The sequence below is a fragment of the Ilyonectria robusta genome, assembly GCF_021365365.1.
Source record: "Ilyonectria robusta strain PMI_751 chromosome Unknown BGZ61scaffold_1, whole genome shotgun sequence".
Lineage (NCBI taxonomy): Eukaryota > Fungi > Ascomycota > Sordariomycetes > Hypocreales > Nectriaceae > Ilyonectria > Ilyonectria robusta.
Genome location: NW_025764435.1, coordinates 3506720 through 3533416, shown reverse-complemented (window position 1 = coordinate 3533416; position 26697 = coordinate 3506720). Strand labels below are relative to the sequence as shown.

At 51.8% G+C, this 26697-nt stretch overlaps 10 protein-coding genes and 2 non-coding genes across 12 annotated transcripts; 6 read left to right on the top strand and 6 right to left on the bottom strand.

The window, feature by feature from the left end:
- Positions 1-32: 32 nt before the first annotated feature.
- On the bottom strand, positions 33-2391 carry BGZ61DRAFT_24064 (kinase-like domain-containing protein). The gene is made up of 4 exons (XM_046238338.1): positions 2094-2391; positions 1317-2042; positions 603-1264; positions 33-547 (listed from the first exon to the last, which is right to left on the bottom strand). Exons 1-4 carry the CDS (start codon positions 2145-2147, stop codon positions 403-405), a joined length of 1587 nt encoding a protein of 528 aa, XP_046112668.1. The 5' UTR covers positions 2148-2391; the 3' UTR covers positions 33-402.
- Positions 2392-3408: 1017 nt separating this feature from the next.
- BGZ61DRAFT_24023 (uncharacterized protein) lies at positions 3409-4160 on the top strand. The gene has a single exon (XM_046238331.1). It carries the CDS (start codon positions 3459-3461, stop codon positions 4008-4010), a length of 552 nt encoding a protein of 183 aa, XP_046112667.1. The 5' UTR covers positions 3409-3458; the 3' UTR covers positions 4011-4160.
- Positions 4161-4833: 673 nt separating this feature from the next.
- Positions 4834-6450, top strand: BGZ61DRAFT_339227 (P-loop containing nucleoside triphosphate hydrolase protein; the record flags this gene model as incomplete). Its single annotated transcript, XM_046239210.1, has 1 exon — positions 4834-6450. One exon carries the CDS (start codon positions 4834-4836, stop codon positions 6448-6450), a length of 1617 nt encoding a protein of 538 aa, XP_046112666.1.
- A 482-nt stretch (positions 6451-6932) lies between these two features.
- BGZ61DRAFT_439154 (uncharacterized protein) lies at positions 6933-9139 on the top strand. Its single transcript, XM_046244329.1, has 3 exons — positions 6933-7158; positions 7222-7287; positions 7351-9139. Exon 3 carries the CDS (start codon positions 7374-7376, stop codon positions 8715-8717), a length of 1344 nt encoding a protein of 447 aa, XP_046112665.1. The 5' UTR covers positions 6933-7158; positions 7222-7287; positions 7351-7373; the 3' UTR covers positions 8718-9139.
- Positions 9140-9269: 130 nt separating this feature from the next.
- On the bottom strand, positions 9270-12374 carry BGZ61DRAFT_439153 (heterokaryon incompatibility protein-domain-containing protein). Its single transcript, XM_046244328.1, has one exon. It carries the CDS (start codon positions 12212-12214, stop codon positions 9665-9667), a length of 2550 nt encoding a protein of 849 aa, XP_046112664.1. The 5' UTR covers positions 12215-12374; the 3' UTR covers positions 9270-9664.
- Positions 12375-14058: 1684 nt separating this feature from the next.
- BGZ61DRAFT_t15 lies at positions 14059-14200 on the bottom strand. Its single transcript has one exon. It is a non-coding gene; the product is annotated as a tRNA-Tyr (tRNA).
- A 2421-nt stretch (positions 14201-16621) lies between these two features.
- BGZ61DRAFT_t20 lies at positions 16622-16703 on the top strand. The gene has a single exon. It is a non-coding gene; the product is annotated as a tRNA-Val (tRNA).
- A 503-nt stretch (positions 16704-17206) lies between these two features.
- On the bottom strand, positions 17207-19651 carry BGZ61DRAFT_544076 (uncharacterized protein; the record flags this gene model as incomplete). Its single annotated transcript, XM_046255263.1, has 2 exons — positions 17207-19358; positions 19490-19651. 2 exons carry the CDS (start codon positions 19649-19651, stop codon positions 17310-17312), a joined length of 2211 nt encoding a protein of 736 aa, XP_046112663.1. The 3' UTR covers positions 17207-17309.
- A 581-nt stretch (positions 19652-20232) lies between these two features.
- Positions 20233-21021, bottom strand: BGZ61DRAFT_544074 (uncharacterized protein; the record flags this gene model as incomplete). Its single annotated transcript, XM_046255262.1, has 2 exons — positions 20233-20577; positions 20761-21021. 2 exons carry the CDS (start codon positions 21019-21021, stop codon positions 20233-20235), a joined length of 606 nt encoding a protein of 201 aa, XP_046112662.1.
- A 722-nt stretch (positions 21022-21743) lies between these two features.
- Positions 21744-23639, bottom strand: BGZ61DRAFT_501982 (uncharacterized protein; the record flags this gene model as incomplete). The annotated part of the gene is made up of 4 exons (XM_046251714.1): positions 23077-23639; positions 22766-22989; positions 22488-22713; positions 21744-22428 (listed from the first exon to the last, which is right to left on the bottom strand). Coding segments are annotated over exons 1-4 (1404 nt in total), but the record flags the coding sequence as incomplete, so codon positions are not given.
- Positions 23640-24636: 997 nt separating this feature from the next.
- On the top strand, positions 24637-25838 carry BGZ61DRAFT_439148 (S-adenosyl-L-methionine-dependent methyltransferase). The gene has a single exon (XM_046244327.1). It carries the CDS (start codon positions 24755-24757, stop codon positions 25655-25657), a length of 903 nt encoding a protein of 300 aa, XP_046112660.1. The 5' UTR covers positions 24637-24754; the 3' UTR covers positions 25658-25838.
- BGZ61DRAFT_23994 (uncharacterized protein) lies at positions 25744-26356 on the top strand. The gene has a single exon (XM_046238325.1). It carries the CDS (start codon positions 25829-25831, stop codon positions 26138-26140), a length of 312 nt encoding a protein of 103 aa, XP_046112659.1. The 5' UTR covers positions 25744-25828; the 3' UTR covers positions 26141-26356.
- Positions 26357-26697: the final 341 nt, after the last annotated feature.

Genomic DNA, 26697 nt, shown 5'->3' with positions numbered 1-26697 from the left:
TAGTGGGAAAATACATATAATGCGGACGCGTGGAGCGTTCGCTAGATGAGAGGATATTTTCTGCCCTCCTCAAGGCATCCTGTTTCCAACACAGCAATCTTGCAGTTCCAACCCGGCCCAACTCTTGCGTGACATCGTCTCCCGCTATCATCTTCGCCGCCGTCGCCGCATCCATGGGGCCGCGAGTGCATTTCCCTGTCATGGATCTGAAAATATCGTCCACACCATGTCCGTAGATTCGCAATCTCCGATGGTTTCCTCATGACCCAGGCCCAGCCTTTTCACGTCGTCATGGGCAGGAGATGCATGGGCGTGAGGTGTAGTATTCCCTCGCATGTAACGTGAGGTACATCGTTGCTCAAATCATCCTTGTGCTCCTAATTTTGAGTGCCTTGTGTCTGTTTACGAGGTCTGGGGTGTATCTTCCCAACCCCACACAAAGGAGAGGTACTTGACCATGTTGACACGCTTGGAGCGCATCTCTACCATCCAGGGATGCTCCATCATCTTCCACGGGCTTGCCCGGCGCTGAGGCTGTTTTTCCAAACTGTAACATTGTCAGAAAAAGATGTAGATGTGAGGAGTAGAGATTCACAACATACCAGCACTCGATAAAGTATTTGAAGTTATCACTCCAGTACACATCCATATCGGGCTCATCCTTCAACTTGGGAACGTTTTGTCGCACAATATAGGTGAGCAGGTCGATGAGACCAGCTCGGGGCTGCATCTCCGTACCATCGGCCGGGAAGGGGAAGCGATGCTGTGCGACCTCAAGGAGGGTGACTCCAGTCGACCACACGTCGGAGGTAATGGTGTAAGATTGACCCGTGATTCGCTCAGGAGCCATGTAGTAGCTGGTTCCGATGAAGGTGTTGGCCTCGCCCTTGGTTCCGAAGTCACCGGAAACGCCAAAATCGCAGAGCTTGACAGCGCCGTCTCGACATAGGAGAATGTTGGATGGCTTGATGTCTCGGTGAATGATTCGTCGGGTGTGAAGATACGTAAGACCACCCAAGACACCTTCGGCAATCTTACCCAAAACCTTTTCGCCTGTTCGTCCACCCAGTCGCTTGACTTCCTTGTAGATGCTGTCTAGCGAACCACCCTCACAGAACTCCATGGCGATAGAGATGGTGGCAGTGGCAGGATCCACGAAGGCACCATAATACCGGCAGATGTGGTCCGAGGCACACTCTTTGTTGAAGCCCAATTCTCGAAGAATCTGCTTCTTGACATCGGGGTCGGGGTTGGTAGTGATAATCTAGTCCGATGTTAGCCGTTAATTTTGGATACTGGGATCGTTTGTCTCTGACCTTCAAAGCAAACACGGTGGAACCGCCCTTGAGCTTGGCCTTGGTCACGGCGCCTCCAGCCCCCTCACCTAGGTTGCCCATCTCAACGATCCGCTTCTCCATGCTGGCGATTCTCCAACCCTCCTCGTCTAACTCGTCGACGTCGAGGGTCCTTGCCTTTTCAAGGCTTAGCTTGTCGAAGGCCTCAAGTCCTTGCAGACTGCCGTCTCTCTCCATGGAAACGCCACCTTCGCTCCTCTCCGAGTACATGGATCCAACTGCTGATACAGGGTCTGGTGTGCCCTGAGCTCTTGACACGCCAATACCGTACTGGGATGCAAATGATAGTGCCGAGTATTGTGAGCCGGCGGAAGTGGGGTTGCTTGCTCTGCCATCCAAAGGACCAAAACTACCAGACCTCGAGTGTGCAGCACTGCTCTCGCTTCCTCCACTTGCTGAGTGACCGGGCTGAGTTGTGCATTGTAATCGGGGAGGCTGTTCGTAAGGAGCGACTTGACTTCCCATCGGAGTCGCTAGATGCAGTGTGGGTAGCGGCGGCCTTGAAGGGGCCATAGCTGGCGCGCCCTGGTTGCCAACAGCCTTGGCATTTGGAGATGGGGGGATAGCAAGGCCGAGTCTGGGTGTTCGCGCTCCACCACTTCGGGCACCGGGGATGGCAGGACGGAGTAGAGGAACAGTGGGGCCTGAGTTGGAAAGAGGAAGAGGAATAGGCATTGCAGAGGGGATCTTGGAAGAGTCAGTAATGGGGTATTCAAGCCGGGGCCGGGCTGCACGTACATGTTGGGCGTTTGGGTCGATCCCGTGAGGAATTTGTGGTGCTTGATCAGCCATTTCGGTGATGTCGGGCTGCCTCGGGCAGCTGACGGAGGATAGGAGGAAATCGAGGGGAGTAAGGGCGGTTGGTATATAAAGGCCGGGGCCAGAGGTACAGCAGCGACCTCGCAGCAGGGGCGTTTATCCGATCGTGGTGGTACGGGTTGGCGGTCGGGAATGCGGATGCTGGACTAGAGAAGTAATCGGTTGTCGTGAAAGCAGGTCGCGGTCGGCAGCTATACAGCGGTGAATTGAAGCTGGCGTTGGTTGATGTATAATAAGATAGCCAAAAGCAATCAATGGACGGAGAGCGAGCGTCGTGAAGGTGTGCGTAGTTCGAACGGGAGAAGGTGGTGCTTGGGATATGTAATGTAGTCGGAGACGCTGGGGGCAGCAGTCTATGCTGGAAGCTGCGAGATGGTGTGAGGAGCAAGTTGTGGCGGTAGGGTCGAAAGCAGGTAGCCGGCTCAACAAGGCCCAACAGTGGCAGGGCGAGCGAGACAAGTACTAGAGCGTGGCGACGAGCGACACGTCTTTGTGAGGATCCGAAACGAGAGGAGAAGGAAGTGAGAGGATGTGAGAGGATCGAGAGTGGGCGGGAGGAGTGGATTGGGTGGGTTTGGGGGGGGTGAGCGGGTGGACTACGTAGTGGTGGAGTACACTCAGCCTGGGATAGAGGAGGGAGGTACAAGTTGGTGGAGGGGCGGGTGAGAGACCTCGGTGGCTCGGTGGGCTGTTAACGCCAACGGAGAGCCTGGACGCGGAGGACGCACAGGCTACAGGGGGCGAAATACAGGGAAGGTACAGCAAAATACAGCGCCAAGTCCTACTACGTTGTAGGGCTAAGAGCGAGACAACCCAACTCGTCCGCCATAAGCACCAAGCTCGCGGTGGTGGCGCTCTAGGCCCAGTAACCTACGTCCGGGCGGCTACTCCGTACTACGCAGGAGGTACCTACGCCCTGTGCCGATGCCCAGTGCCCAGCACCCAGCACCCAGCGCCCAGGTTCCCCCAGCCCACAGGCGGGGGGATTATCGCTTGGGCGCTAGGGCCGGGGCGGGGGACGTTTCGGGCGCTGCTGGAGGCTCGCTGTTGGCTCCCTCAGGTACCTTCGCCATGGGCGGGGGAGTCCAGGCCCTCCGCTCACTGTGACTCAGGGTGCAGCGGCACGCGTGCGGATGCCCTCTTTGGCGGTTCTTGAATGGGCATGTCGGGGGCCCAACCTGTCATCGAAGCAATGACACACTGGGGTCCAGGTTTACTGAGGAAGCAGGCGGCAGAAAAAAGCAAAACAAACGACGGTAAGAAGGACGCACAGCACACGGTGAGATGGATGTCCTAGCGATGAACCACTGCTGGGACGGCGTAACTAGGTACTGCACCGCACTGCCAGCCAGAAACAGGATGGCTCCGCTCTCTTCCGACTCGTCCCCCAGCACCAACACCACCTTCTCCTCCTTCTGGCTTCCCTCCTCGCCCCCAACCACGGACGACGGCACGGTGGCGGCAGCACCAGTCTCGACTGTCCAACCCGACAGCGTTTCCCCCGGTGTCTTGAGGTCCTGTGCTATGCCCTGCAGGGGCTCGCCAAGGGATCACCAGACTGGATATCGAAAAGCGCATTCGTCAACATACCGTGCGAACTCAAGCCATTGCCCCAAGCTATCGCCTTGTTCTCTCACTGTGGCCTCCCGCCGGGCTTTGTTGACGTCCACGCCACGCAATCTCTCGCGGTCGGACGAATCAGCCTCGTGCCTCTGTTCAACATCAACATGTCTCTCCTCCTCAAGCCGCCGTCAAGGCATGCGGCCCATTTCCCATGCCCGGATCGCATCCCGGAGCGCTGCATTGCGCATTGCATGGTGGAGACGCATGGGATAGGGCGCTCGCCTTGCATCGACGTGGCCCAACCGCAGCTCCTAGGCCAGGTGCATCAGAACTCATCGTTCGACGCCAGCTAGGACCTGGAGCCGTGTCGCGAGAAAAGGTGCCGGGAACAGAGCCAACCATGGCCCTGCCAAGCAAAGGCATGCATTTGTTGCTACGTACTGTCGTAGTACTTGGTTGTTTGGTCTCTTTTTCTTCATGCAGTACCTACCTATTGACGAGTGATAGTCCACTGCGTGGACAGCCCCCAATGCTCCCATTGTCTTTGATGTCAGCCCCTGTGTCCATTTCATCATGATTTCTCATGCCCTGACTCTTGGGTCGTGTGTCATATCTGTCAGACGCAGATCAAGCATCGCGAGTCAAATCAATGGAGGCAATTCACCATCATTTCTCACTTCATCACAGTCACATCCCCGCTTACATACAGATGACCCCTCCCGAGCCCTCACTGGCTCGCAACTAACCGACGGTGAAGGGCGCTCATCCCGCTCCCTTGGCGTCCCTGCTCCTGCATCGGGTTGTCCAGACTTGTACGACCCAATGATTCCATGACCTAGGGCGCTCTGAAAGCCTAGACCATTCTCTAGCGAGTTACCCAGACTGCTGGAGTCTCGCTTTGCGTGTGACAGCCGATCGCCATCACTCTTCTAAGCGCGCGTCTACACAACCATTCTTGCGATTGGACCCACCAGCCCGGTCGGCCCCACCCGCACCCGCTAGGGCCCCGTTTTGCGACAACTGCTGCCGCCAAAAATTTCCCATTCGCATTGTACGAATGGATTCGACAAACTCCTGCAATTTATAAAGCCGAGCCATGTTGCCGCCCGCCGATCCCGACCACGCGACTGCTGCGTCAGACGCCCCCGATGTGTCTGACGTCGTCTCATCGTCTGACGAGTCCGACTACCTCGACAGTGCCGTGTCCCGGAAGCGAAGAAGGACCTCGCCTTCCCCGGTGCCCCAAGTTGACGATGAGGATGAAGACGAAGACGAGGAGGAGCTGAAGCAGGTGCTTCCCACGATTCAAGCTCCCTCGCGAATCAAGAAAAATACCAAAAAGGACCAGAAGGATGTTCCAGCGAAAGCTCAAAAAGCCCCCCAGGCTTCAGTTCTCGCCCCTACCGATCCTAATACTACCTTCTCAGCGATCAATGTTCGCCCATGGTTAGTCCAGTCGTTGGCCAATATGGCCATCAGGCGGCCGACGGGTATTCAGAAGGGCTGCATCCCTGAGATTCTCAAGGGCAGAGATTGCATTGGTGGTAGCCGAACAGGTTCAGGAAAGACGGTTGCGTTTGCGGTGCCTATCCTCCAGAAATGGGCAGAAGACCCTACTGGTATCTTTGCCGTCGTCTTGACGCCCACTCGTGAGCTGGCCCTTCAGATCTATGAACAGATCAAGGCCATCTCGTCTCCCCAGAGCCTCAAGGCCATCCTCGTCACAGGTGGATCCGACATGCGAGCTCAAGCCATCGAGTTGGCCCAGCGGCCTCACGTGGTGATTGCGACTCCAGGCCGTCTGGCGGATCACATCCGAACGTCTGGAGAAGACACCATTTGTGGATTGAGAAGAGTTCGCTATGTTGTTCTCGATGAGGCAGATCGCTTGCTCAATGGCACCGGAACCGGCAGCATGCTCCCCGACGTTGAGGAATGTCTCTCCGTCCTGCCACCGGCCACAGAGCGACAGACACTTCTCTTCACTGCTACCATAACTCCGGAAGTCCGGGCGTTGAAGAACATGCCTATCAAGCCGGGGAAGCAACCGGTCTTTGTATGCGAGGTTGATACCCAGATGTTGGCCATTCCTGCGACCCTGAAGCAGATGCATCTCCAAATTCCGGTCACCCACAAGGAACACTATTTGCACACCTTCCTGCTCACTGACGCCAATGTGGAAAAATCAATCATCTTGTTCTGCAACAGGACCTCGACAGCGGACTACCTCCACCATCTACTGAGAATGCTTGACCACCGAGTCACCTCACTCCATTCCAAGCTTCCCCAGAGGCAGCGAATCGACAACCTGGGCCGCTTCCGAGCGGCGGCAGCCCGGATCCTCGTCGCCACCGACGTCGCCGCTCGTGGTCTCGATATCCCCGAGGTCAGCCTTGTCATCAACTATGATATCCCCCGCGACCCCGATGACTACATCCACCGAGTGGGCCGTACTGCGCGTGCGGGACGCAAGGGTGAGGCTGTTACATTTGTGGGACAGCGGGATGTGGAGCTCGTACTCGCAATTGAGGAGCGTGTCGGTCGTCAGATGGAGGCATGGGAGGAGGAGGGTGTCAACTTGGAGACGCGTGTAATCCGGGATGCCCTCAAGGTGGTGGGCGAGAAGAAGCGAGAGGCTCTTCTGGAGGTGGAAGAGGGACGAGAGGTTGGCGGAAAGAGAAAACGTGTGAAGCAGAAGCTTCGAGCAAACTAGACGTGTTGTGTCATAGAGACACGGGAAAATAATCAATGTTTATCCAACTGCCTCCCACATTTGTGTATTACACTTGTTTGCCTGGCGAATCCCCTAGTTTTATGATCCTTTCGTCTTCGCAGGTTCTCGCTTTGTGAAAGCCGTTGGCAACAGCATCTTCATCTCCGCTGACTCATGCCTCCCACTTTGCTTTCAGCGGACATAAGAGTTTGACATGTATAGGCGTAGTGCATGATTATCCTCCCCTACTCTTTGTTGTGTGCCTCTTGGGCAATGTATGGGTTCTTTTACGTGTCAAACGTAGCGCGTTTGCCAATCCAAACGACTTAAGATGCATGGCACGATAAGAATAATGGTCACCCGACTACGTTGCAAACAAGGCAAGCTTGAATACCATACCGTGGAGCTCTGAAATTGTAAGGGAAAGGCACCAGAAAATAAGTGAGGGGGCAAATTCTCTCCGCAGGACTGAACGAGAGTGAATCATGGCCGAGGGACTACTTAAGCCAAACACTGGATAAAAAATCTGTGCCAAAACTTCAACACAACATCTTCAAAGCACACAGGCCGAGCTTACTTTCGTCCCGATTTTCCTTCAGGCCCTCTCTCTATCCCAGCTCTTCGGCGCTCGGCACTGCTCTTCGACCGCGAAACTCCGCGTGGTATCTTCTATACCGAAGCAACACCAACCAACTTTCGCCTAGCGATGTAATACGGCATCCCTCCTTCTTTTAAATATTTGTTCTCGCTAACATCAAGTTGCTCCCTCAGATCTGCGCCACCTACTCAGTCTTCAGAAGCCTCTCCGAGTCATCCTCTACCTACAGAACGGTCAAGGTAATCACTACACATCCTAGAAGCATCGCCAACAACGGTTTCAAACTAACAGGACATCGATAGGACAATAAAGCTAGCTGCTAGCCATGGCTACATCCACTGCCGAAACATCGGGCTTCAGCCTGACTGAGCCAATCACTTCCGACCAGCTCACTATCGGGGCTCTGAATGCCACTATGGCCAGACAGCTTTCCAAGGCGCAGAGAGAGGCCGCCGAACTATTTATGGTTGAACAGGTTTTTGAATCGCTCGAGATCGATATGCAGAAATATATTCGATCTGCAAGGGCGGCTTTGAACCTGATCAGGACGACAAAGGTTTTGGAGGCATACAGCTTCTCCACCTGGGAAGGTTATTGGGATCTGGAGGACAAGGTCATGACCTTCCCACAGAATCGAAAGGTTGACGGTGATCAGATCAACATGCTCCCAGCACCAGACATGATTGCTATTGCTGCGGCCAAGAGAATTCGACGCCTCCGATGCACCCTCAAAGACGAAGTGACCAACGAGCTCGAGGAATTCAATCTCTTTGATTGGTTGCCACTGGCACTCGAGGTCTTCCAGATCACGGACAAGCCTTTCCAGATTGTCAAGACTGGCCACAACGACAGAAGTATTTGCAAGGTTGAAGGGGACGATTATGTCTTCTTCTACCCGGACTCTTGTCCTGCGACACCAGCCATGACTGCTACTCTCTTTGACGATGGTCCCTGCGAGATCCCGCGAACCCCAGATCACACCTCGGAAGTAGGATATACTATCAATCGCCAGCAGGTGATGGCTGCAGGAAGCGGGACCCTCCACAAGCTTGGGAAGCGCAAGTTCCACCAGGGTGCGTTGAAGGAAGAGATATTGGATTGGCTCGATGAGCACAAGGCTCGAGTGCTTTCAGATGAGGCCAAAGACATGGTCTACACATGGGGCTGCCGCTTCAACGACACCGTGGCCAACTGGGTCGAACAGGCTACCAGTGACTTGATGGAGTATTCCTACACTATAACAAAATCGCCCTCTAACGCCGAGGTGGAACAACAGGTTACCGACCAGACGATCACTTCTATTACGCTGCGCGAGCACCTCAAGTTGATCAACAATATCGAGGGAGAAATGTCGTATATCTCTGCTAAGATTGACAGCCTGTCAGAGAACTTGGCCGAAAATATGCACCACCCGTCCAAGAAACGCCATCTTGAGCTGTCACCAACCAAGGCCGAGCATGTCAAAGTCGATATTCAGCAACTCGTGGATGAGCTCATGTTCATAAAGCCACCAGGATGTCGGGTTCTACAAAAGTTTGAGGCCGTCATTGGACACTTCGACCCGGATTGCATGAACGGAATCGAATACGACCAGGAGACATGCCGCAATCGGCACGTTGCCCGCATCCTGTTGAATGGAGACGATTCGGTGCCAACAGACCCAAAGTAATCATCCTGAAGCTTCCGGCGACGATCCCGAATTCGTCCATGGGTTTGGGAGTGTTTCTGTCCGATTACGAACGCTGTCCAGTGTGAAGATTTGAGTCAGTTATGGAAAGAGTCCAAAGCCGACAACTAGAGCTCTTAGATGGAGGACTAGTTGAAGAATGTGCTAGCAAGGATATTATGGGAGTCCACGCATATGTGAATGCTGTGTGGATAGGGTAATGCGGGAAGACGTCTTCGGTTCAGAAATTCGGTCAATCACCCGAACCAGGATGGTAAGAACTACTTATGGGGTTTGGGAGGAACCGGAATCGTTGTCGCTGAGGCAATATAATTGGGAGAATGGTATTCGGGGAAGCACATTGCCAGGTCCTAGCTAGCTATCTCATCTATATGTGCAACAACCTAGGATTCAAAGGTCTATCCCCATTATTGGCATTAATAATATACGCGTGTGTGAACGTAGGATCTTTGGTAACACGGTTTATGAACCTCGCCGGTTTTGTTTCTGTGATGGAGCAAGTATACCAGAAGGAACGACAACATTACTACATTTGGCAGAAATGGTTCGGCAGCGTCGGTGAGCATCGTTTCTATCTTCTACGTCCATCATTTCTTAACAATTCCCTTCATCCATACCATTTTCTAGCGTTGAAGCCGGAGCTGCGTACGGCTAACAGCAAACAGCGGGAGTCCATATAATGTCCCTCGTGATTGAAAGAAGCATACCGTGGAGGATGGCGAGCTTCCAGAAGACCCAAAGCTGATCCCTGAATGGATGGGTATGTCTATGGTAATAAATCATGATTGACGACAGATCTGATACACTGCGAACATACATGAACATACATGAACATACATAATAGTCCTTGCAGTCAAGTCCATCCAACTAAATTGCATCTTCACTCAGGCAACTCCAAACGCCCCGCAACACCTCGCTAAGCAAGCCGCCTACCCAAGAAGAATCCCAACCTCGTCCTTGGCCTGCGCGTCCCATGCCTTCTGCAGGATGTGCCCGACGCCGCGGCGGTACGCGACCTCACCGATGCGCTCGATCCACAGCACATTGACAATCTCAACCTCCTCGTCCGCACTCATAAACTCCTCGAAGCGCTCGGCTTCAAGGGCGTGCGAGCCGCGGCGCTCTGTTGCCGCCGAGATGGCGATGAACTCGAGTTTCTCGTCGCCGTCGTAGTTTGATGACTGTATTCCGAGCCACGCGTCGTGAGCACGGAACTGTCCGATCCACCGGTTCGTCTTGCTCCAGATGTTGCCCACGGCGAGGGGAGGATTGGGTCGATCGCGGTGCGCCAGGGTAGAGAGGTAGTCGACCTCGAAGAAGCCCGTCGTCGTGCGGAACGAGAGCAAGGGGCCGGGGAGGGCCAGTTCGCCTACGGGGGGGTCGTATGCGCCAGCTTTAGGGGGCTCCTCGACCGGCACGGGGTACTTGAAGAGCGTCACGTCGTCGCTATCGTGCTTGTACAGGGATCCGCTGCGAGACCAGCCCGGAGGGAGACTAGAGCTTGAGCCCCGTCGGCTCCGGAGGTCGCGGAACTGGAGTCCAGTGTTCTCCACCGGCACGGTGGCAGCTCGGTCCGTCAGGTTCCATATCACAGTCGGTCTAATGCGGAATGTGTTAGGCGACCGGTATCGCTTGGACTCCTGGCCGCGCTTAGTTGGCTTGGCGTCTTCAACGTAGTCGGCTGCAGCTCTCCAAAGCGTCAGGTCGACGGCGATGTTATCGAACCACCAACCCATCCAAGACCAAGACGGCAGAAACGGTGGTCGTGAGGGAGCCCTCCGCCGGATAGAGGCGTGGGGGCGCCAGAGCAGCGCAATGTCGAGGAACATGACGGGCATGCCGTAGATGAAGCCGCCCGGGTACGACCGTGAGAGTACGTGAGTGATGCCAGCAAAGGCCCGGAGGGTGTCGTCGACGAGGGTCAGTCTTCGGGAGCTGTAGTCCATGACGATGCGCGCATACTCGTCGAGATCAGGCCACGGCGTGTGGTGGAAGGCAAAGGCGGCATCATAGACGGGGTTGGCGCAGTCGTGGCGGTTGCCGCGGATCTTCTTCATCACGCTTGTCGGGCTTCCCGACCACTTCTCGCAATGGCACTCCCAGGTGACGGAGTCTTCGAAGAAGAAGAGACACCGTCGGGAGTACAGGCGCTCTACCAGCGTCCAGCCTCGGGTGTTCCAGTTCGACGACAGGATGAGTTCATGTTGATCGCGTCCTCCGCCGGGTCGAATGCCACGAGATGCTGGTTTCCGGGGGTTCAACGACGTCAACCCGGTTTGCACGTCGCCAGCAGCGGCCACAATGGTGAGATAGGCATTGGCAAACACAAATGCCATGTTCTTGACATTCTTGTCCATCTCCTCCGGGTCATCCTGCACAATGCACAATTTATCAATCCAGAGATATCGGATGCCCAGCTTCTTGGCGAGCCACATGGCGTCCACAAAGGTTTGAGGGATATCAGCTTCGGGAAGGATATCCTGGAATGTGCCAATATTTGATTTGAGTGCCTGGGCCACAGGGTGGGACGGGTTACGACGGTTGGGCGATCCCCAGACGTAACTCAGGGCCAGATAGCGGTCTCTCGGTGTTGCCATGACGAGGCGGCGCTCGACGATGTCGATCAGCCAAATGGGATGCCATGTGTCTACCTTCGTATCCGAACTGGCGGCACAGTGGTGCTCATGCTCAGAGTTGCAAGCGTCGAGCCACTCGCGGATGCGCGGGACGGGGCTCTGCTTGGTCGCCGAGGTAGAGCGTCTCTGGAGAGGAGCATTGGCAACAGGGGGAGGGTCCTTGTTGCGGGCTTCCCGGAGGGAGCCGAAGAGGCGGTCGGTGATGCTGTTGCGTTTGCTGGGCGGGTTCTCTTTCAGATGGTCTCGGTTGCGAAGGTGAGAGCCTTCACGAGGGTGCTGGCTGTCCCGAGGGTGTTGGCTGTCGCGAGGATGGTGGCTGTTGCGGTCGCGTTCGGGGATTTTGTCCCTCTCTCTGTCCCGGTCTCTGTCACGATCGCGAACTCTGTCTCTTTCCCCTCTATCCATCCGGTCGCCTCTGTCACCTCTGTCCACCCGGTTGCTTCTTTCAGCTCGGTCTCCTCTGTCCACTCGGTCTCCTCTGTCCACTCGATCGCCTCTGTCCGCTCGGTCGCCTCTATCACCTCTGTCACCTCTGTCGTCCACATCATCCATATCATCTCTGTCGACCTTGCCCCCTCCGTCTTTTCTGTCGTCTCTGTTTACCTTCCCTCCTCTGCCGTTCCTGTCGTCGCTGTCGTCGCTGTCATCCTTGTCCTCCAGGTCCTCTCTGTCAACCCTCTCTCGTATGTCGTCTCTGTCCTCCCTCTCTCCTTTGACTCCCTTGTGTGCTCTGTCCCTTCTATCCCTATCTCTGTCCCTATCCCTGTCTCTGTCTCTGTCTCGAGAGTCGCGATCGCGGGGGTCACGATCGCGGGGATCGCGGGACTGGGTTTCGTCTGGCATTGTCTCGGGCTGCACGGGCGGGTGGAGGAGCTAGGATCCGGCGCATTCCAGATCTCAGGTCGCAAAAGGTACGCGAAGCTTCGAAAGGAGGAGGCAAGACTGAGAAGCCCCCACGATCATGGTTGGAAAATGATGCAACCACGTTCGGTGAGACGAGCTGTGCCGCGTCATGTCACTTGTCTCCAAAAGCCCCTCAGCTTTTTCCAACCTGGTTGGACCGCGCCCCCCGCTGATTGGTCAGAGCTCAAGGAATCCAAACAAACGGTCAAGGCGTCTTCCAGGGCAACGGCCATGATCCCTGAAACTCACTAACAATGGCCTGTGTGCGGAGAAGGTCGTAAAATATTGGTTTTGGGCTCGGAGGGTATCAGTCATAGATACAGTAAAATTGAAACGTGAAAGCGCTTACCCAATTGTTTCAGAGCATCTGCCCATGAATACAAGCTCATGATTTTTGTGCATCCCCGGTCTTCTTCTTGACCGACTAGTTCACTGGCGAAAGACGCCTCCATGGCTGACCCACTCCTGTCGTTACCCGTCCCGAGTGCTACTTTGTGGCTGACTACAGTGGATATCGAGTCCATACTAAAAGACCCAGTGCCCAGGTGTTAATGAAAGCGACGGTGTAAGACAAATTAGATTTCTTGGATTAGCGGCAAGCTCGGGTTAGAGCTGATGAGCCGAACCCAAATAATCGAGGATTTCCAAGGTCACGCCGTTGATATTTTAATTAGCTTGAATTTCATCTAGCTTGCAGTCGGTGTGTTCCTGTTGCCCACTAGCCTCTTATGTTCATTGACACCGGCGCTGAGCTCCTTGAGGGTATTGTTCTATTCTTCGACTGTACCTCTACAGGAGGCTTCCTTATTTTAGTCCAAATCCACGCCAGGTCCATGAGCCAAGACGTTCGCTCATAAGATGAACACGGCCATCAGCGGTCAGTCTCGGCTTATCGGTATGGCCAGTCTCGACAATTTGGAAAGACTAGCTTTGCGTGGTGTTGAATTGCTCGACAGCGAAATCGCACCCAATGCCAAAAATTATTTCCATCAATTTTCTTGACAGCGCACCTATTCTATTAAACTGAACGCGATGCAAATATTTTACCCCCGCAATCGTGATTCTGGCGGTTGCTGAGAACATAGTGGTGCGATTGAAAACTCGGCTTACAACTGAGAGAATGTTCAATTTTGTTCTCCAGCCTTCAATGGTCACCCCAGACAGAGGAACCTTCCGCTTCTAAAACTTTGACCTTCGACTTATAATCGCTCAGCAGCGTCTCGCTTATCTCCGGGAAACATTTGGCCACACTGGAATTCATGGATTGAGCATGATCTAATCTGAAGTGATCGCCTCAATCAAGTAGATCCCCAATAATCAAAGAAGATGTTCCTCCACGCTTACCGATGTGCTTTATCGACCTGTCAATAACCCATGAGTATGAGGCCATGGGTAGAGAATTTTCTCCTTTGTGTGGTCGGCAATTTAAGAGGAACTCGGGCTAGATGCTCACGCGCGGTCGAAACAGGCCTCACAGTTGGCCCCGTACGCAGGGCTGACTTGTCGACAACATAGTTGAGAGCTCAACAACTAAACGACGCACGCACTTCGTTTAAATAGGTAGGTGGAACGAATTTCGGATACGAGACTTTGTGTTTGGTTAGTTGGTTGGCAGCTGGCGAGTGTCCGGGATTGGCTCCCCCGAGTATCCGTCCGTACATGCAAAACACCAGAGAGGATGGCGATGATGCACACACAACAGACCGGCCAAGAGCATTTTTTTTCCACACAATCACCCAATTCAGGGGCCAAAAATAACAACAATTGCAGGAAGGACCAAAAAGTGACGACGCCTGGATTTGAACCAGGTACCTTCCAGGTATACCCTCCAGTACGCACGCTCGAACACAAGCATCGTACACTCTATGGCCACACAGGCCGTTCGCGGGCTATATCCTAGATGTTCTACCATTGAACCACATCGCCGGTTGTTGAAATTGAGTGCCAATAAGTTTGGATAAGAGGGTTTGGAGCTGGTTAGCAGCTGTCAAGTGCCTGGGACTGGTCAGGCGTCCTCGAGACTGACTGTTGGGCAGCTGGCAACCGAAATTCCAGGGGTCATGCCCTGTAGCTCCCCGAACCGGTCCGCGATTTCTGGCAGACTGTCCACCACGAGTTGGCAATTATGCGTTCAATAAATGTTTGGGGAGGGTTATTGTCGCCCAGTCAGGCGGAATCGTCTCAACCTCTTAGGATTCTAGAGCGCGATATGCCTGAAGTTAAAAGGGCACCCTTCAATTCAAGGTACCAAAGGTTACCCATGTCCTAACTACAGCGCTCATAGGAGTCAAGGCCCGAAGTTTTCCTTGACACTACTTTAGGCATTATCTAAGAGCCTAAGAGTGCGTGTAGTCTGAGTTTAGGGTTGATGATGTGGTCTTATGTTGTATAGCATCAGATACAAGGGATGAGTTTGGGTGCTTCTGAATCATCTTTGTGAAGGGTTCTCATGACACTTTTTGGAAGAATCATACTGTTCCCTCACAGCCTCAACGCGAGGTGAAACTATGTGTTCTTGTATCTAGGTAATCCTGCCACTTAGGGGTTGATTCCACTCTGATGTAGGAAGTGCATCACGAAGAGAGGTAGCGCTGCTATCGCTGTACAGTCATAAGCCACATTCAAAAAGAGGTCGTAATGTACCTGAGTTGATACTTCCACGTTCCTGTAGTGGAGGGCTTTGGCTGTAAAGCGAGAAGAGAACTACATGTCAGACCTCCTTCGCAGCCTTCAGTCTAGTAACCTTCAGGTAAGGTAGGGCTTGAAATACTCTTACGGGTAGAACTATCAATTGGACTTTGACAATCTGCGCTATTCCTTCGAGATTGATGTGTTTGTCAATAACTAGGGGTTATCTATGGGAGTCCCCATAACTAACTTTAAGTACAGATCAAATGTCGGATCAAATGTCGGGATAAGCTCAAGGCACTTGTCTTCGATCGATGTCCATTTAAGATAGTTCCTCTCTCCGGCTTGGTGGCGCCAATAATAACAATACGGTATTTGGGGTTTATGGCAGCGGTTGTGACACTAACGCACTCTTGGTGTAAACAGGCGACAGCAGCAACAACTCACTCTCAGCCCGAGATCAGTATGCTTTTGGGTTAATACCCGGATACGGTAGTTAAATGGATCTTAAACAAATATTTATCGTCTGTTTAGAACGCTTATGTTTTATCTACTTAGAAGCTCATACCTAATATAACAACTATAGATTACAGCTACCTAAAGGTGCTTCACCTCAGAGAAAGCACATAAAGCACCAGCTCACTCCAATACTATGTTCTCAGTGCGCACACAAAAATAACATTAAATATGAGGTACCATCTATTTGGTTTGCAGCAGCTAGATTGGCTCTATTGGACACATGTTCACTGCCTACTCAAAGCGAGGTGGTTGAGACTGTGGTATTCTACAGCAGACATCCACTTCTTTATCACGCTGTGACGACAGTATCGCTATACTAACCCAGGATTTGGCATTAATAGCAGTCCAGAAATAGCATACCTTCCTTTGATGTTCTGCGCTAAATCCATTCCTTGACTAAGAGACAGCATAGCGAGCCCAGAAACGAATTTGTTAATTAAGTCTGCATGTCGCTCCTGTTCTCTCCCTTTCTTTATTGAGTCTACGGGGCAAGTTTATCCTCGTCTAAGGCCTCTGAAGAGTAAAAACTGCTCCAGAGTTGAGGATCGCCCTGCTCACGGTCTCGCGCCACGTGCGCTGCGCCGGCTCTTTTCCAATTCCCTGTCTCGGATTCAATGTGGGGCCGTTCAGACCGGCCAGCCGGTCCGACGATGCTCCACTTACCCTGATGTTACGCGGGTGAGCCGACGGATGAACGATTCAAAGTGAAACGGAGCTCAAGGAATTGTTGTTAAATTCATGACGCTTCAAAATGCAACTAGGACGCCTGATCGTCAACCGGGTCCAGTCTGGGTTCCAGCGATGTCTTTTTTTAAGACCTCCATTCACGGTCTTTTACAAGAGTGACACTCATTACGCTGCACCACATAAAAACTCATCATTAATATTGCGCTCTCTGCTTCAGGCACAGCAATTTATTTATACTAAGTAGTGATTATCGCATGTGTCTCAAGTCCAGCGGCCTTGGACGTAGCTCGGCTTTGTCTTTTGAGTGGCACATTATTAAATGTAGAGTCTCTGTGCAAAACTACTTAATCCTTAAGTTAGCGTACAATTGTTCCCATGTGAGTCTCAATCTTAAAACATTACGAGGGACAAGGGGTTTTATTTCATAATAATAAGAACAATTAGATGTGATCGAAGCTTATATATACTGAAACATCCGGGTTCCCGTCAACAAGTTCCTGTAAGGAAATACAAGGTCCAATGGTCTAGTGGTATGACGCTTCGCTCACATTCAAGTGCTCCGAATCGGTCCTGAGTTCGAACCTCGGTTGGACCTTCATCCTTTCATTTTTACTTTTCTGTGCATTTTTACTTTTACATAGCGCGACCCTTTCTCTCCGCGGTGGCCTATTTTTTCGATCATTTTTCGTGCACTCACTAAATACACGCATCGTGGTCGCACATGTTGCCGAATGGAAACAGGAAGCGTTTACCGAGTCGCCTGTGCACTGAAAACAGGATGCAGTGTGGTGGACAAGTGGAGGCTGAAAAAGAAAAAAAACCGAAGACCAACATCGAATAGACTTGGATCGTAATATTTTCGGCTAGGATGGAGAGGGTAGTCTTTATGGGCTGAGCTGCCCAGCCACTGTATGATATTATGCATGCCGAGTCACTCCTCAACAACAAAAACAACTTAAAAAGCGTCAGAGTTTTCTTTCGCACAGAGTGGCCCATCCTAACTACCTAATCATCCCGAGGGTCGATGTCACTTTGTGTGTCATGGACGTTGAGATGTTGCTATTGAATAATTGTATTCGCATTACTTGCACCAATCAGATTTGTAACTCCTCCAACCCCGATTTATAGCAAGGAAATAACAACCTTCAATGCGCCTTGCATCAACACAGAATGGTTCGAATTCATGATTGAAATGTTCAACCTATGGTGGCGCGGCGGGATCAACGACAAAAGCCTTCTTCTCTTGCGGCTTAAAAACACCAGACACTTTAACAGCGGGATGATCCTGCAACATGTAGGGGAAGTCATCTGGCTGTTGGCATCCATCTCCACCATAGCGAAGACCGTTGGGTTGCCACGGAGTCCACCAAACAACCTGATTTCTGAAGAAGTCCCTCAGTTTCTGATTGTCCATGACATTGAGACAACGGATTCGGTCCTGCATTGCACGTTCCTTAGGATTGAGGTCGTCTGGGTTGGAGTCTCGCAATGCCTTGATTTGTTTCACCTTTAGCAAGGCGGCGACTCTATTTTGCTGCTGGTTTCGGGGCAAAGTTGCAGATCTCTTGAGCGAAGCAGTGGAGTAAAGACCTTTATCTGACGCCTTATAGGCCACTGTTTGTCTGGTTGCGCGACCTTTTGCATGTCCAGAAGACCGGTGAGCGTCCAATACGCGAATATGTGAATCGTACATTTTTTGATACTCGGGACCCTTTCTCCATTCGGGGTCGTTGATCCTTTCCTGCGCCCTCGATATGAAGTGCATTAGCAAGCATCTGACATAGCTGTTTGTATCATCCGGTACAAGCATGATGGCAGGGTGCTTTCGGATCGTTTTCGCGAAAGCTCTTCTGACAACACCTTCCGGAAGAGTAACGCCAGATTTCTTTTCATTGCCGCGGAGCCTCGCCGCAAGATGGAACTGAGTATTTTCGTATTTCGATCCTGCTACTCGGCGGTTGATATCGCTCTGGCGGAGGAAGTATACCGCTCCACGTGTTGGTGCCGCGGTCATCGCAAAGTCGCTTATTGCATTCCATAGTAGATCGTGGTATGCTCGGGTTGACATTTCGACATCTCTGTGATGGAATGCTTGAGTATGGTAGGAGAAAAAGACAACTTGCTGAACTTCCTTTGTCGCTTTCGACCGAATGACCTTGAAATAGGGCACAGCTTGGAATACCCTAACAAGTGGAATCTTCAATCTGACGTCAACAACCTCCACTGTACTATCAAGGTTGATGATAGTGTCTAAGGAATGGGCGTTCTCTGTTCCAATGACCATAACGAGTTTTGAGTATCGATTGAGCGACCGGTTGAGAAGGGACTTTTCCTCGATTCGCTTCCAGTTAGGGTAATTGCTCTCCCAGTCGATGCCGCCGGCCTGGTAATGTTCCCGAATGGGCAGTCGATTCTGAGATCTGACAAGAGGACTCAAGCCAAACTTCTCCTTTTGTGCACGGAGGGACGGATTAGTTGGGTCCATAACATGTCCCCATAAAGGCGACTTGCTGCTCCATGTTGGGTAGTGCCAGTTGCATGTGAGTACCGCTTTCAATGGCCCAGACGGCTTTGACAATGAACCGACAGTGATGGCACCTTCAGCTAGACCGTGAATCTCGGAGGCATAAGCGTCCCATTCATGGTCAATCCGTACGTCGTGGGTCGACCAACTTTCCCTGCCGTAGCGGTTGAGGTAATCATCGATCGGTTCCGCAGATTCTTCTCGGTAGAGCATTTGAGTCTTGCAATCTCCGATGAAATTCTTGAGGGGGAGCATGTAGTCCCCTGTCTCGCAAAGGTCCAAAAGAATATCGCCCCACGATGACACGGTGGTAGAGGTGGAGATTCCCATGTAAGCCAAGAGCTCAGTGGTATTCTCTTGAAATGATGTTTCCGCACCCAAGCGTTCTTCTAACAGGACAGTGGTCTGCTCCTCATCCACTTCCGCTCCGCCGATATCCTGGGACGATCTTAGAACAGCTTCTACTAATTCGATCTGGATTGCGTTTTCAAGCTGATTGATATCGATGACCAGACTTTGGTCTGAGGGATTGCCGTGCTTGGGTTCATCAGATTCGAGTCTAAGTCGTTTGGCTGGCGGCTCGTGGGCAATGTATGAGTCCAATACACCTTCGCTTGTGGTATTCGTTCGAGTCGTACTGATGACATCGTCAGTATCAATTGGGCTAGGGACGAGATCAAACTGACTCTTCGAGGCTAGAGTCCTCCTATGGACGCTCGTGCTTTGCTAGATGGCTTGGGTACAATGGCATGGTCCGTTGGTTACTCGGGCCCTCATCCATAATGCTTATTGGACTGCAGGAGTGTCAGCAAAGTGTCGATGGGGGAGTCAATTCGACGTCAGAGTGCTTTCCATACGTCCCAGAATTCCGCGGTGAAAGATCCATGGCCAGGCTGTCGCTCCTCATGAGGGAATGCCATTCGACACAGCCAACGGACTTCGATCGACTCGGGTTCGAGTAATGGTGAAGTAGCAAGATGCACCCCCTCAACGAGGAAAAAATGTTGGGGTGGGGGCATGATGTCGGATGCGGAAGGAGCAGATCGTGGTTTCTGTTTTGATATGGCTGGGAGGGTGCGCGAAAAGAGTAGAGAGGAGGGAGGAGCCAAAGTGACCTAGTAATTTAATGAAGAGTCCCAGCTCACACAACACTGGCAGTATGCCTCCCAACAAAAGAAACTGTTAACCAAAACAGCAGCCTGATTCTTTATTAGCAGTATCCCAATAGGAACAGAAGATTGGCGGGTAGTTAAGGAAATACTAAAAAGAGAGGCGAGTTGAGAGCAGAAAAAGCAGTAAATTCGGAGTTTAATAAGGAGTCCCAGTCGTTACCTACCCTGACGAGGGCAGGTACGCAACTCGGCTGGGAAGAAGGGATGCTGCGCCCACACGGTCCTTCTCTTTCCCATTAACGTCAATTAATGGACAAGCTTAAAACTGATACGTTGAAAGGCACTGTAACAGAGTGTGTTGCGCTTTTTTGCTTTTTTGCTTTTCGCCCGTCAACTGCGCCTCTCAGGCATCGTGAACCTAGTCAATTGGTGTAACGGTGAGGTTGTGGCTCAGAGTGGGCATGCTGGGTTAATGTAGGTACGCAACATTAGCTGGGATGAGGAGGTGCTGTGCCTCCATGATCCCTCACCCCATTGAAGGGGGCAGGTGACTCTGCTACTCTAAAAGGCACTGTAGCAGCCGGAAGGGTGTTGCGCTTTTTTGGTCTTTCGTGGTTTGGGGCTCCTCCTTGTCGAGGCGAGGTGCTGATTGTAGACCTAGACCTAGGCGAGTTTGTTAGTAGAGATTCTTGCTTGGAGGCTTTGAGTAGAAAGTAGAGAGTATATAGGAGGAATCCAGAGAACTCGTTCAAAAGTGAGGGCCCAGCTGAGCTCCGCAAGCGGTACGCAACATCAGCCGAGGCGGGTCGAGGTATCGGTCCATACCTAAACAGCTGTTGTTAGTATAGCAAGAACATGGTGCATTCAAAGAAGTCGCTATGGGGTGGAAGATCACCTCAATCCAGTTTGGTTTTGAAAGTAACGCGGCGAAATGGCAAGGAAGAGTCGATTGAATCCTGGCTGCAACTCAGGTGGGCAACAACAGCAGCCAAGGCGAGGACATCCACGCGCTGCACCTGTGCGTGCCTCAGCTCCCGCGGAAAGCTGTCGGAGGTAGCCGACGATGATAAAGGTGCTATCGACGGTCGGAGTTGTTTATAGATGTGCTGTGCTTTGCGTCTTCGTGTAAAGAGTGGGCTGAGATGGTAACGTGAAGTGGCGAGGCAAGAGTCGGTGGCTAGCCTCGCAACGACGTATGAGACACGACCGCGTAGGACTTCAAAGCTATGCATGACGGCGACGTCGAGCTGCAGTGGTTCAGACTGGGGTTTATGCATTCTTTTGGATCGTGAACGGGAGGTGGGAAGGTCAGGAGAAGTTTAGGCAACACTGGTTGCAGCTGCGTGACAGTTGTTGGAAATTAAGTAGCCAATCAAGTAAAGCAAGCCACACCGGTCAAACTCACAGTTAGGGCAGAGTTTTCAAGGGCTTAGGGTGATTGTAGGAGAGCGGAAGCGGCGGGAGGCAGTGAACGGAGCAATCATTGTCTCTATAAATATTGGCATCTGGCAGAGGTCGAGGGACGATGACGAACTCCAAGCATCACCTCGGTCAAGAGAGGAAGGGAATTGGAGCGACATACGGACCAAATTGTTAGATCCTCCTATGCCTTATCATGTTTTGCGCCCGTGAAATGGAAGGTGTTCAATATAAACTATCTAAGTAAGACATGGAATTTTATAGACTGCGATTGTTGTCAAAGCCTGAGTTTACGTGGCCGACCTTTCTGTTGGTCTTAGGGACCTTGTTATTACTGACGTTGCCTTCGTCGGCACACGGCACTTTCCAATAGTTGCTGCTGTCATTAATCACGTCGCGAATATTTGTCGTTGCTGTCCACGTCAATGTCGTCACCGCCTCATCCAGGGGGAGGGTTTTAATGATAAGTGGTGCGAATTTTGCAAGCATTACAGGCCCGGCCCAGTAGGTTTCATGATATTAAAATTGAAAAGAAATATACTTCAAGGTCCCACGAGGAAGGGGATGAACTTGTTCACCGAGAGAAACACTCCTGCTGGTTGTGCCCTCAGGGAAAAGAAATCCTCAAAATATATATAAAACCGACATGCGACATAGAGGGCACAGGTGATAGAAACTGGAAACAAGATCCGCAGCGGAATAGCCATGTTTGGGTCTCGGCCATCAGATATATTTCTGCAATCTTTGATCCAATCCACCACGCTTCTCAAAATCCTTTCTCGAAATGTATTTGGTTGTTCATCAACTTGGACAGTCCTCTGAGACTCCAGGTCTTGAAGCGGGATGGCACGCTCCAGAGGTGGTCCCCGCACTCGCCGCAGGAATTGCCGGCGGTTTCGGAACATTTCGATTAAATAGTAACCGCCACCATAGAGACTGAAGACTGCATGATAGGTACTACAGATTCTCCACAGGAGTTGTTCGGTAGGTGTCGGAAAATGGAAATTCCATGCTGGGAGAAACAAGACGCTGAAACCGACTAAAATAGCCGCTGCAACCGGAGCGAATACCAGGTCTGGGCAGATCCAGAGGTCTGATGGGAATCTGTCCCAGGGGCGGACTTTGATGGGCCGGGAGACAATCCAGAGGTGTAGTTTGTGTGTCACCTTGACATAGTACTGCCAGTGAGCATTGATTCGAAACCGTTCTTCGCCGATAAATTCCAATGGTGTCTGATACCACGTGTCAGGCATGTTTGGGTGCGTCTGCAACCATCGAACGTTAGTAAATGTAGCCACCAGCGGCTAGGGGAGGGGAACCTTACATTGGACCTGGCAAAATCGCGGATTGCCGCGATTGTTTTGTTCTCTTTGGTGCTGATGGTACGCGGTTGCGTGATAGATGGCTTCGCGTACCACAGTATCGATGTCGAAAACATAATGAACGTGAATGAGAGCGCGGTCAGCTCGAGTGTTGTCATTGGCAAACCGATGTGGTATCTTTGTATCTCCGTGACGACGAACCAGAAGGCTTGGAAGACAGTAATGAGTCTAGCAGCACGGTTCAGAGGTTATCAACATTGAACCAGGCCGTGATGCTTACCGTGAAAGTCTATCAAGACTGTTTCTCTCTGAAATCTCCATCGTCTCCATATCCGGGAAGTCGAGATGTTTATGCAAAACCAGATAGTGTAGTTGTTCGGCATTGATGGGGAAGCCGCCTTGGAAATCGGGACTAGTGAGATGAATTCCTCCCATGTCGATGAAGAATGCGTGAGTGTATGTCCATTTTTCGCCGTTGCAAAGATGCTTGTCTTTCTGAAAAGTCTGTAGGGAAAGTTGCAGTTAGCGGTGGTCGCTCGGTACGCTTTCCATTCCAGTTGGAAAGCCAATACTACCACGGGTATCGCCAACCTTGACACTCCTCCTAGCGCTAGACCACTGTCCAAAAGCTATACCAAACAGAAAATCGGGACCGAGAATACTGATCATCGCCAGGCTGATCTTGTCGTAGAAAATGTGGTACCATTTATCGCTCGGCGAACCAACGTTTGGGTATGTCGAAACCCAGCAGCACAGGATTATGGTGATGCAGGAGGACCACATAATGTCGATGGTCCCCCTGTCGTTGCTAGAGCCAACCCATCCTAGGATTTGTTCGTCGGTGGTATTGTTCTGGGTCATCGAACCGGTCGATCTTGGATTTTGTCAAGGTAACAAGCGGGAAAGTATCGAACACATCACGACACCGGTGCCGTTAGATTGATGATTGAGAAAGAAGGCAAGAGGGGAGAGAGAGGGACAAGCGTCTGCCTGAAACAGGCATTGTATCTTTGGCCCCCAGGATTACCTCCCTTGGTAAGGACCAATAATTTAGCCAGCCTGACACCGCGTCTGCAGGAAAATCTGCCGCCAGATCTCAGTCCATTCAAGCCCTCCACTATCCTGTGGCGCTCGGTTGTTCAGGCTGCTAACTTGTATGTAGAAAGGTGAGCATGGGGGCCAAGAGAGGGCTGGAAGACACGCTGTATGGATGAACTTGAGACGGCGGAGCCTTGATGGCTAAATCAGGTTACTAGCAACACTTGGTGGCAGGCGCCGCATCAGATGGTGCTTGGATTCACTGAGATGTACGGCATCCTGGTTACTTCTCGGCAGGATCCTCCACTTTTCTAGTCATTCATATCCCAGGTAGCAGTTGTGTTGGTTGGACATGCAACCAACATGCAACGCACGTTGCTCATTGCTCCAGCCCTTGAACTTCCTCAGGGCTCGCGACCAACGGGCATCATTGCACAGCCGTTAGCCATCCCCCAATCTCCTCGCCGAATTGGAGATTTATCCTCCGCGAGTTTCTCACCTTCCCAGGTACGAGTATTTGACCTTTCCGAACAGACTTAGCCACTAAATTCGTCATCGGGCCGGGCCGCGAAACAATTATGGAGCAGAGCCAATTTGGCGGGGCTGGCTGAGCCCCTCCCATCGTGATTGCCTACGTAGCGCTATCATGGGATCAGCGGTTCGAGAACCAATCAAATCGTTGATCAACTCCCATCACACCCAGCCTCAAATTACGTAGGCCACATCGCCCCTCGTTTTCTTGAGTGCCTAGGTAGGTGTTATTATTCGCACAGCCTTTGTCACATAACCTCACACTTTTTGCCCCGCATTTAGCATCTTCCCCCGTGCAACGTTCTACATTCTCGAGGCAGTCTGAAGCAAGCTGAAAACGTTATTGAACAAGTTATAGCATGCAAACAATAGATGAATTGGTATCCAGCTAATGCTAGAAGCACCTGGGCCCTTAAGTCTCGCAGCTGATACTTGCAGAAGAATGGGATAGACGTAGTATAGAAGAAGGAGTTGAGGGGAAGATGGCAAAGGAAGGGGTCACGTGACAAAGGCTGTACAAATAGCAATAAGAGACTGTACGAATAGCAATACTCTTTCTTTCACGTGATATGAGATGGCCCCAACAGCTCCGACACCAAGGCAGACTTTCCTCCAGACAACGACACGACTACAAATTCATTCCCCTCTCGACCTGCGGGTTTCTCCCTAGCACCTGCGATCTCGAGTCAAACTTGCGAAAATGGCGTCCGATACTGAGTCTGAGCCATCGATCAACAACAACCCCCAACTTCAATCCTACTACCTCTCGCTCGAATCACGAATCGGATATCGATTGTTCCTTGGTGGCACTCGCCACTTTGGCTACTACGAGAATGATACATACTGGCCCTTTCCCATCGGCCGCGCCCTAGCCGCGATGGAGGATAAGTTGGCGGAGTCCCTCGGCCTTCCCTCGGGCTCCGATGTCCTGGATGCCGGATGTGGCGTGGGCCATGTCGCATTGCATCTCGCAAAGCAGTACGGATATCGCATCCAAGGCATTGACGTCGTAGCCCATCATGTGGAAAAGGCGAAGAGGAATTTCGCTCGCTCTGGTCTTCCCGACGGTCAGGTCTCGGTACGCATGATGGATTATCACAATTTGAAAAAGCTGGACACGGAGTCATTCGACGGCATTTACACCATGGAAACGTTTGTGCATGCCACAGACCCTCAAGCTGTTCTTGCTGGCTTCCACCGTCTTCTTCGTCCGGGTGGCCGTATATCACTCTTCGAATACGACCATGAATTGATTGATGGTTCGCCCGATGAGATGGCACAGGCAATGCGGAAAATCAACAAATATGCCGCCATGCCGACAAATGAAGTTTCTCATCCCGGCACTTTCCAAACCATGCTCGAGGAAGCCGGGTTTACAGATGTGGTTGTCCGAGATTACTCTGACAACATTAAGCCTATGACAAGGCTGTTCTTCTTGGTCGCTTACATCCCCTACATCATAATTACCTTCCTTCATCTGGAACGGTATTTCATCAACACCGTCGCGGGGGTACAGTCGTACCGAGGACACGGGCATTGGCATTACATTGCTATCTCAGCAACGAAACCCGGTGACTCGATTGAGGATGCCAAGACACGGTGATTTGATGGGGGTCGCTAAGACTCGATGAGTCCTTAGGACGGGAGTCCTTCAGGTCAGTGGGTATCTGCATCTTCAGCCTATTGGCAATGCGACTGTAGAGGTCAGGTGCTCGTGTAGAGCATTGGAGTTGTATCTTAAGTAGGGTAGCACTGGGTCTATGAATACCATTTCATGAAAGTAATTTCGCAATCTATTGAGATTCCATCTAGGTTTTTCCTAATCTGCACTGTCGTGCACCATTGGGAGGAATCGCTCGGGCTAGGTCAGCCGGTACAGCAAGTCCATGACGACGAGACACATCGCGCCGCTGAAGATTGTGTGAGGCACCATCTCCCTGCAGACGAGGCTGATGAGCTGCTCAAGGGACGCTACCAGACCATCAATGTGTGGAGAGCCATCTCGCACCCTGCAACAAACTTCCCGCTACAGGATTGTCTCGCAGATTTTGCTAGCTATAAATCTCCCAGAGAGTTGCACCAGTAAAAGGTGCCATTAAAAGCGCAATAACGCGGAAACAGTTCCACCCTCTTCTCTCAGCGGAGGGGCATGGATCGCACAGCGCCGCAATATTCTCAAGCCATCCGAACATCAGCGACAACTCAGAACGACATTCAGGAAGTCGGGGGCTTTGACGGCATAACCTCAATGCTAGAAACATGGTACCAAGATGCGCCCACCGTATCAAATTCCCTCTTGGTCCTAGGCCCTGGTTAATGGCAAGTTCACATTGCTTGTAGAAGGTGCGGTGTAATGGTGCTGTGAGGCACCTAGGAGTTCTAGTCAGTCAAGCCCCGAGTCCGCTAGTGTCTCTTGGGTGCTAGGGTTTAGAATTCACTCAGAGTAAGCGGTAAATGTATCCCCCAAGTTGTCTATTCCTCTCTGATTACTTCAACCTGGGCAAGAGTATTGGTGAAGCTAAGAGCCAGACAGTGACGAGGTAAGGAAGTCATTCATTCCAGTTGTTCGATGCGGGATCGTGTCCCGGAAAGCAGCAGTTATCCCGGATGACATAGAGACACGAAGTAGTTATGGATTTTAAA